The 10,067-nt window shown below is 41.9% G+C and overlaps 1 protein-coding gene across 6 annotated transcripts in view; it reads left to right on the top strand.

The window, feature by feature from the left end:
* The first annotated feature begins 1,132 nt into the window (after positions 1 to 1,132).
* Positions 1,133 to 10,067, top strand: part of LOC147449027 (uncharacterized) — a 191,678-nt gene continuing 182,743 nt past the window's right edge. For 5 of the 6 annotated variants that reach the window (XM_086521414.1, XM_086521413.1, XM_086521412.1 and 2 more), the window contains exons 1-2: positions 1,133 to 1,270; positions 1,890 to 2,671. In XM_086521414.1, coding sequence (XP_086377540.1) covers positions 1,926 to 2,671 — 746 coding nt within the window. In that variant the 5' untranslated portion in view covers positions 1,133 to 1,270; positions 1,890 to 1,925. Of the gene's footprint in view, positions 1,271 to 1,417; positions 1,777 to 1,889; positions 2,672 to 10,067 lie in introns of those variants that run through there. The other variant, XM_086521410.1, reaches the window with a different exon arrangement.

Raw genomic sequence — 10,067 nt, 5'->3', positions numbered from 1 at the left:
GTGGTGTAGTTGAGAGCGGTGAGATTCTAGATTGTGGTTTACTTGGCCTTCCAGAGTGTTGTATGTGTAGGATGGTCTCAGCCTGACAAGCTAAAGAGACTTCCTTTGTGTGCCTATCGTGTCATCTGTGTCCTCGATTGACATTATGTTTGATCTTGGTTGTGTTGCATGCACTTTATGGGTGGTGTGATTCGCTCCTGCAACACCATTTGATTCAAGATCACGTAAAAATTAAATTCCTGGCCTCAATGTGGCAGATCTGTAGGTATGGAGCAGATTGAAAACAGAGGAGCAAGGAGAAGAAGCAGAAAAATGGAGCAAAAATGTGAAAATGATCTCGCAGGTTCCATTTTACATGTTTGCATTGGTATAGGCATCGGAATGCGTGTTTGTATAAGCATCGATATGCGCATCGAAAAAAACGTCAATATAGACGTCTAAATAAATGTCCATTATTTTAAAATTCGATTGGTAATTTTTTTTGGACCTCCTTCCAATTTTAGCAATGCATATACGATCTTTGTCAAACGACGTCGGTAATTTGGCATTGACAATGAATTGATCTCTTTTGGTGATCGTCAAATATGATGAGAAGCCTCACTAGTTAAGTCTTGTGCCTGGCAATTGTCTCTTTCGATGCCATGTCCCAAAGAGAAATTTTGGTAAGGTGCTCAAAAGTTTCACCTACTATATTCAGAATCTACTTGAAAGATTAGTGTAAAAACCAGACAATTTACCTCTAAATTTTTCAATCTGTAGGATTTAGAAAATAGATCGCTTTTTGCGGACCCGGTTTCAATAATGGAGAGAGGTAAAAATACACAAGAAGGGGAAGGTACAAAATTACGCTACCATTGTCCTGGTCTCATTTTTTAACTTTTTTTTGGGGAGGGCAAACAAATTTTACCTGAGAGGTACCAAGCATTATAAACGGCCTATGCCAAAGGTGTACCAAGCTGAACGAGTGAGTAGAATCCAATGAGACCGTGCCACGTGGGCACGGATTCACAAACTAGGGTACTCATGGCGGTGGGGGCTCTTGGTCACATGCCATTTTGCTTTTTTACAGATTTCCAACTTTCAAAAGGGCAAATAATGCAAGCTTTCCCCTTGGGGTCATTATCTAACTGTTGTTGCGCTCGCCGCTACGCTCTTCTTTCTTTCCCTTATGAGCAAGCTCCCTCCCAGGCTCCCACTTGCTTTTACTCTTTCGATCTTATCGCAGCAGGTGCCAAGACCCACCTCCAGCCAGGCTTTGGCAGCTCTGCAGGCAAGCTCTCTCTCTCTCTCTCTCTGTGTGTCTCACACACACACACACACAAGATGAGATTAGACAGTTGAGCTATTCGATCTCTCTTTCACGCATAACACAAAGCGTCTCTCTCTCTCTCTCTCTCTCTCTCTCTCTCTCTCTCTCCCACACACACACACACACACACACACACAGACCAGCGATTACCAACGAAGATATCTCTCTCTTAAACTCTCTCTCCCACACACAGACTAGCGATTAAACTAACAATTTCTCTCTCTCTCTCTCTCTCTCTCTCTCTCTCTCTCTAGGTTTGCTTGAGAGCTTGGTCTGTGATCTCTCTCTCTCTCTCTCTCTCTGTCTTCGGACCCCCCTCCACCCCGACCACTGGGATCTGATCTGCCTACCCTCTCCCTCTCTCTACGGGTTTCCTTGATAAATTAGGTTGTGACTCGTGACAAGTGTAGGGTTGCCCTTGTGACTACCAAAGCCTCGCCCTTTCTCTGTCTGTAAGACAGTAGACTGTATGTCTCTCTCTTTACACTGTCTTACAGTCCACACAATACGCTTTTAAGCTTAAAAGTTAACTGTACACTGACCCACCAAAGTTTCAATGTTGAATGATGCTGCGTGACAGGCCGTACTACGACAGGAGGGTAAGCGCTGATCTAGAATGGCACTGAAATTCGGGAGCAGCGGTGCAGCGGCAGCAGTGGTGGGAGTGAGTGCCAAGGTTATCATGACTAGGGATGGTCCGGCAGCCAGCTGCATGGACAATACCACACAATGTCTGAATCCGGACATCAACGGTCGCCCACGCGACACACTTATGCGAAGGATCATGATCGACGGTCCGGAAGTATCGAAGGGCGCTCATCATGAACAAATGGAGATGGAGGGAAGGGCGCTGCAGGGGTCGTTGCCATGCGTGTATCACAGCAACAGCAATATTGATGAAGACGAGTATGACGACGATTATGACGATGGCGATGACAAGACTGGGCAAGGGCGAGGGATGGCCGGGTTTACAGTAGAGGCTACCGGTGCAGGCGGTGGGATGAGAATGGAAAGGGGCGTTCATGCGCACACGATGAATGCTGCGGTAGGCGGTAAGGTCAACAATATCTGTGCGCAGGCCCTGGGCATGGATAGACGACAGAAAATGAGGAGCTCAGCTGGACAGGGAGCAGTAAAGGGAGGACCGGCTGGCAATATGCAGAATAACATGAACAGTGGTGCTGCACGCGGTAAAATACAGATTCGGCGCATCGAGAACACGACCAGCCGGCAGGTGACGTTTTCCAAGAGACGCAATGGATTGCTGAAGAAGGCGTACGAGCTGTCTGTGCTTTGCGACGCCCAACTCGCGCTCGTCATCTTCTCCGCCACTGGCAAGCTCTTCGAGTTTGCAAGTCCCAAGTAAGCCACCCTCTCTGTCTCTCTCACCATTCTCATCACCTGATATCATTACCTTCTCAATTCGTCACCTAAACATTTCCTTTGCTTATTTTGTACAGCATCCACATTTAGCTAACTCCCTGTTTGAAAAAATCACTCCGCTTGTAGGTCCCACAGTGCATATTTTTTATGTTATGGAGTCAATGCCTACATTGTTTGAAGCTTTAGGAATGACTGTCATCTTGAGCGACTCAAGTTTTTAAAAATAAAAAAACCATAAATATGTTTTTCAAATTAATTAGGGAGAGATAAAATGAAACTCCAGATGACCTTGTGATTGGTTTACATATCGTTTAGATATACAATGATCAAAGTTACAATAAAAACCCCAATTAGGTCTCCCCACTCTAGGAAAAATAAAAAGCCTTTGAAAACATCGTAAGTGCTTAGTGAGGTTAGGAAATGAAAAGCCTATGAAGGTGGAAAGTCTAAAGACTGTTTGTGAGCATATAAAGAGGTGTTGACTTCACATTGGTGCATTTGTGTTTTTCTTCTCCTTTATTTTCCTTTATTGTTTTCTTCTGTTTAGAGTGTCTTTGCAGTGTGCAGGTAGTGAATTTTTTTTGTTTGAAGCCTGAGGATCGAGCGGGACTTAATGCTCAAGGTCCACCTCAGATTCTCTGGAAAGAACATGTATTTTATTCTTATCAGTTGTACTAGCTACCAAAATCAAAGACTATAGAGGGAAGACAGGTCAAGGTTAGAGACCCAATCCCTTTTTACGCCATCCCATATGTCTATCCACATCTTAAGACCTTTGTTATGAAACCTAAGAGCTAGTCTAGAAGAGCCCTTGTTGACATGATCATAGATTATTGTAGGCCACCAAATGGAGTCCACCATGAGACTTGTGATGTGTCATAGGAGTTCCAAATAATGCGTAGGTTACCTTGCTACCTATTCCATGATTTCCATAAGGAACACATTAGGTCGGACCCTCTTGGAGATATACGATAATCAATGACGAAGATGGTCATGAGTGGTAGGTCCTTCCATCCTTGAGCATCAGTTAGATGAATTTTTTCACTATATATGAGGAGGAGGAAAGAGTGTTTAGGTCCTTGATGCCTAGACATCCTTTACCCTTGGGAAGCAGTATACACTCCACCTAATCTTAGCTAACGTAGCTGAGAAAGGGTCTCCAGACTCCTACCCACCAAAAGTTATTACAGGTTTTGATTATTTGTTGTGGATGAGAATCTAGGGACTGTCAACATGAAATAAAGAAGATCAAGAAAGGTTTGTCTTGCCATTGAACCTTGGAATCCCATGCATGTATTGAATTTCCTCTCGAAGCTGGTACGTGCACAACCCCATCTATGCTTAAGAGGCACTTCAAAGCCCATAGGAATTCCCAGCAAAAGGCCTTGGGAAATGCTTCAACGAGGCTGAACTAAATATGAAAGTGGGTCTTAGTAGCGAACCTCACAATCTCTTCTATATTAGAGCTATGGGAATTAGAGATCTTAAACAATAGGGCTATCTAACAACCATTTTTTCTCCTAAGGGATTTGAACATCTCTTTTGTAAGCTTATCTTCCACCCTAGCCTACCATTCTTTAAAGAATAGTTTAGTGTATTTACGATTTCTCCTTGGCCTTGAGTTGGGTACGGATGTTCGTAATGTGATTTTGAATTGTAGGTTCGAGAGTAGATATCTCTAACTAGGCATGTTCATCATAGAGATTCTCTTTTCTCCTCCTTTTGACATTTACCCCTTTTTGTGCTTGAGTGAGATATTGTTGAGTGGCCTTTACAGCGTGTGACCACACTTTCTAGATGCTTTTGAGGGAGTAAAATTCTATTTTCCAGATGTGGGAGACCTGAGCTTGAATTTAAGGGGTGGCAAGTAGAGAGGGATTGGTATGGAGCCACCAATGATTTTGAATTTTGGATGACTTATCATCGATAATGATATAAAGAGGATAGTGGTCAAAGAAGGAGCTAGTGTACTTAGATTGGGCTTTGAGACAATTGAAATCTGTAGCCAAAGACACTTAAATGTAGCATCTATCTAGTTTATTTTTTCTTACTAGATCATCTCCCTTGATATAACTTTCTTAGGTAAAATTTGCTTCTTGGTACATGTCTTGAGACTGAAGTTTGTCTTTTGAGGGACTCTTAACTAGGCTTCTCTTGCACGTGTGATAATCGTGCCCTTGGATAGGTAATGGTCCTCAATTAACTCCACCATAGCAAAGTCTCCAACAACAATGCAGGGTCCATTGAGATTTGATAGTTCCTTCCACTTGACTTCCATGGATGATATCAACCCGATTCAGTCTAATCCAAGTTGTGGCTCGGTTGGCTTTAGCTGGGTTAGATAGCCTTGATGTTTCGAGAGACGACTTTGATCTATGAACTTGCATTTCTTTCCCTCCTCTGTTGTACATCCCTTAGAGGGGTTTGGGACACAATATCATGGATCCTCTTGTTCCCCTTGAGGTTTTTCATGGGTGAAAGTGCATGTGCCACGTGCATTAGGGCCTCAAGAGTCTTCATGGGTCCTATTATCTGGACGTTTTGTAAAATTCTTAAATCTTAATTTCATTTTGATCAAGACTAAGGATATAGACATAAAAATACGTATTTTTATTTATACAAAATAGAGCCTAGCCAAAAAGTGAGGTAACTAGGCCTCAAGAGTCTTCATGGGTCCTATTATTCGGACGCTTAGTAAAATGTTTAACTCTTAATTTTATTTTGATCAAACCTAAGAATATAGATGTAAAAATACAAATTTTTGTCTTTACAAAATAGAGCCTATCCAAAAAGGGAGATAATGATTACATTCAAGGATTGTAGCCTTAACTACCTAAGAGATACTTTTAGGCTGCCATAGATAAATATTCCACAATCCCCCAAACCATGTCTTTCTTTTTATACCCTTTCTACTCTTCAAATGTTTGTCCATTTTTAAATTCTACTTTTCAAGGAGCTAGTAGATCTACACCATCTTCATTCCATTTCCATTTCCACCCTCCAATCTCTATCCACCACCATTTTCTCTCTATAAGCCCTACGAGATCCGCACCATCTCCATTTCCACCTTTCAATCTCTATCGACCACCATTCTCTCTCTACAAGCCATAACTATGAGATCTGAACCATCTTTATCTATATCTCCAATTCCATCTGTCAATCTCTCACCAAAGTCATTATTCACCTCCATCTCCACCACCTTGCTTGTCCCCTCTCTCCATCTCCATGCTCTAAGCTCAAGAAGCCAAAGCATATTCTCGTTCTCTCTAGTCTCCTTCTCCATATACATATCCTTTCATCCATAGAGTCTACTATTTTATGCAGCAAGCGTATTATCCTTCCACATGTGTAGCTTCGAATAGTCGGAGCCAAAGTCATCGACCTATGGCTAGAGGAGAATCTCTATTCACCTGACCCAACTTCTGGTGCTACTCCACCATTGACTAACATCATTGATCTTGTGAGGTTTATCGGTAATGGGTTCAACAATCTACTTGGATATTGTGGAAGATTGCATGTCCTCTACTTAGAAGAGATTGTAAGGACAAAGAAAGTGGAACATGCAGTTGACTAGATTCAAACCTCTTCCAGTGAGGAAAACAAAAGGATGAGTTTGGTAATCTCACAGGTGTCTATCCAAAGAAGAAAACTTGAAGAGCGTGAGCCCTGCCTAATTGATCAAGTCAGAGATAACTATATTCACCTCCGACCCTGCACTCGCAACATTGGTTGTTGCGTGGACCACTTTACACATCTTTCCATTGGCTTTCATGTGAGGTAGAGAAAGGAAAAAATAGTAGAAATCGCCAAGAATAGAGGGGCTCTCTGTGTAGCAAGATAAACAATGCTCTCATTGTTTCAATGTCGTTGCATCATGCAATTTTTTTGTAGACCACTAGGTGAGTGTTATGTGGTAGGGTATGTGTCAAAGCAAGGGTAGAGTGTAATGGAGAAAAGGATGAAAAGGATGAGGTACACGCTTTGCCGTTATAGTATACTGTACACGAAAGGGATATTATCAAGATTATATATAGTCTGTCTAATGAGAGGATACAAAAAATTTTACTATCACATTTCTTGCAAGAGATACAACACCTTGTCACTCAAGAGAGATGCCCAACATATGTGATTCAAGAGGTATCAATTGAAAAGTCTATAGAGCCATATACCGCTCAGTCACTTTAGCATTGCATGCAAAGGGTATTATGAAGTCTTGCGCCCAAGTCAATACAACATCCAAATGGGAAGAAAATCAATGAATGAATACATTCTAACCATGTCTTGTGGTTTCAAGTGTGTCGAAGATGAAGGAGTACGAGCGAAAGTGCGACGCGAGAGAGAGTGCGAGAAGAAGAGCACGACGATATGGTGAACTCGCTCTACTGTAATGTGTAGAGCATAGTGAGTTCTTATTAGGTTTTCACAGAAAGAATATGTGTACATACCTGGCGGCCCGCCCACTTACCTGGGCGACCACATTGGGCTTTATACTCCAACAACCTCCCACTTAAAGTCCAATGTGGTACTTTAAGTGTGAGAGAAGCTACTATACAAGCTAATATACAAGAGATGTAGAGAAGTGATGTACTACCCTACACCTAACTGCTTGCGAAAATGCGCAAAGCTCTCTGAGGGAAGTCCTTTTGTAAGTAGATCAACAGGATTTTCTGTGGTGTGAACTTTGACAAGCTGAAGTTGCTTATCCTCGAGCATTTCCCTGATGAAATGATACTTCACATCCACATGCTTTGTCTTTGAGTGATAAACTGGATTGAGAGCCAATTGTATAGCACTTTGACTATTACAATATAACACAGGCATCTCTTCTTTGATTCCCAAATCTGTTACTAGTCGATTAAGCCAAATTGATTCTTTGCATGCCTCTGATGCTACAACATATTCAGCCTCTGTAGTAGATTGAGTAACACAATCTTGTAATCTAGAACGCCATGATACTGCTCCACCAGCCAATGTAAAGACATACCCTGACGTAGACCTTTGGTTGTCTAAGTCACCTGCATATTCTGAGTCTGTAAAACCCTTTACACTTAGCTCCTGACTCCCATAGCATATGCACATACTCTTTGTAGCTTTCAGGTATCTCAATATTCCTTTCACTGCCTCCCAATGTTTCTTGCCTGGGTTTGACATGTATCGACTTACTACTCCCACTGCAAATGCAATGTCTGGGCGAGTAGCAATCATTGCATACATCAAACTACCCATTGCAGATGTATATGGAATCTTATCCATTTCAGACTGTTCTTCCTCAGACACAGGACAATCTTGTTTGCTAAGTTTCACATATGGTGGCAATGGAACACTCAATGCCTTTCCCTTCTCCATATTGAAACGTTGCAAAACCTTGTCAATATACTCTGTTTGAGATAAACAAATCAACTTATTTGATCTGTCTCTCTCAATGCGCATACCAAGTATATGACTTGCCTCACCCATGTCTTTCATGTCAAACGATTTTGCCATCTTTGACTTCAAAGCTGAAATTTCTTCCAAGTGCTTGCCAACAATCAACATGTCATCCACATACAAAATAAGGATCAACCAACTGCCATCCTTAGCCTTCTTTGTATATAGACAGTGATCGAACTCACTACGTTTGTAGCCTTGAGAAAGCATAAACTTGTGGAACTTATGGTACCATGCCCTCGGTGATTGTTTTAAGCTATAAAGACTCTTTAACAACTGACACACCAAATCTTTCTTGCCTTTCTCAACAAACCCTTCTGGCTGCTGCATGTAAATTTCCACATCTAAATCACCATGCAAGAACGCTGTCTTGACATCCATTTGGTGCAACACCAAATGTAATATGGCAACCAATGCAAGAAAGCATCTCAATGTAGTCATCTTGACCACTGGCGAGAAGACTTCATCAAATTCAATGCCTTGTTCTTGCTTAAAGCCCTTGGCAACAAGCCTTGCTTTGTACTTTGACTGACTATCATGAGCGGTGATCTTATACCTGTAAACCCATTTACAAGGTAGAGCCTTTTTGCCATGTGGTAATTTAACTAGCTTCCATGTCTGGTTTTTATGCAGAGCAGTCATCTATGACTGCATGGCCAATTGCCAATCCTGAAGTCCTTCATTTGCATTGCCTCCTTGTAACATGAAGGCTCATTGCAATCAGTCAACATGACATAGTTCATAGATGGAACAAACCTATCAGGAGGTCGCGTGATACGTCCAGATCTACGCAAAATAGGTGGCTCAGGCTCAGCCACAACCTGTGGTTCCACTCTATCCTGTCCTTACTCCTCTTGAGCCCTGACATTTTGTCTTACACGTGCAGGTCCATCTTCTTGGAAGACAACTCTTCTAATCTCCTCAACCCTCTCTGGTTTAGAATGATATTTGGCTTCATTAAAGTGAACATCATTGCTGCGGATAACCTTTCTGGATTCGGGATCCCAAAGTTTGTACTCCATCTCACCAGAATTACCATAGCCTAGAAAGATGCACTTTCTACTCTTTGGCTCAAGTTTGTTCCTAAATTCCTTTGGAACATGAGTATATGCCTCACAGCCAAAGACTCTGAGATGCTTGTATGAGGGCATTTTGCCTGACCATACCATCTCTGCCATTGAATCCTTCTGCAAAACCTTGCTAGGAGATCTATTTATAAGATGAACAGCTGTTGATACAGCTTCAGCCCAAAACCCATTTGGCAGTTGTGCATTAGACAACATACTTCTGACCTTCTCTTGTATGGTCCTATTCATCCTCTCAGCAACACCATTTTGAGGAGGATTGTAAGGAGCAGTAAGTTCACGTTTTATACCTTTTGACTCACAAAAGTCCTGAAAGGCCTTTGAAACATACTCTCCACCATTGTCAGTGCGTAAGCATTTAAGCTTCTTGCCACTCTGATTCTCCACAAGTGTCACAAACGTTTTGAAAACACTAAACGCTTCATCCTTGTGCTTGAGAAAGTAAACCCATACTTTCCTCGAGTAATCATCTATAAATGTCATAAAGTAAGAAGCTCCCCCTAGAGATAGGTTAGGCATAGGTCCACACAAATCACTATGAACAAGTGCCAACTGTGTATCTCTTCTACTGCTTCTATGCATATGTGGCTGCTGTGTTTGCTTACCATACAGACAATGTTCACAAAATTCAAAATCATTAAATGACAAGCCAGGCAAATAACCAGAACGAGACAAGATTTCCATTCCCTTCTTGGACATATGTCCTAACCGGCTATGCCACAAAGAAACGTTCGGCTGCTCGGTTACATTGATTACATTTTTAGAGACATTGATACATAAATCATGTAAAGTCCTGTAGACTTTACTCCATGTGCTACTGTCATAGAACCATTGGATATCTTCCACATGTTCTGTCCAAAAGT

The sequence above is a fragment of the Adiantum capillus-veneris genome, chromosome 10 (assembly GCF_014529385.1).
Source record: "Adiantum capillus-veneris isolate H3 chromosome 10, ASM1452938v2, whole genome shotgun sequence".
NCBI lineage: Eukaryota > Viridiplantae > Streptophyta > Polypodiopsida > Polypodiales > Pteridaceae > Adiantum > Adiantum capillus-veneris.
The sequence above is the reverse complement of the archived record's forward strand: the minus strand, read 5'-3'. Positions and strand labels throughout refer to the sequence as shown.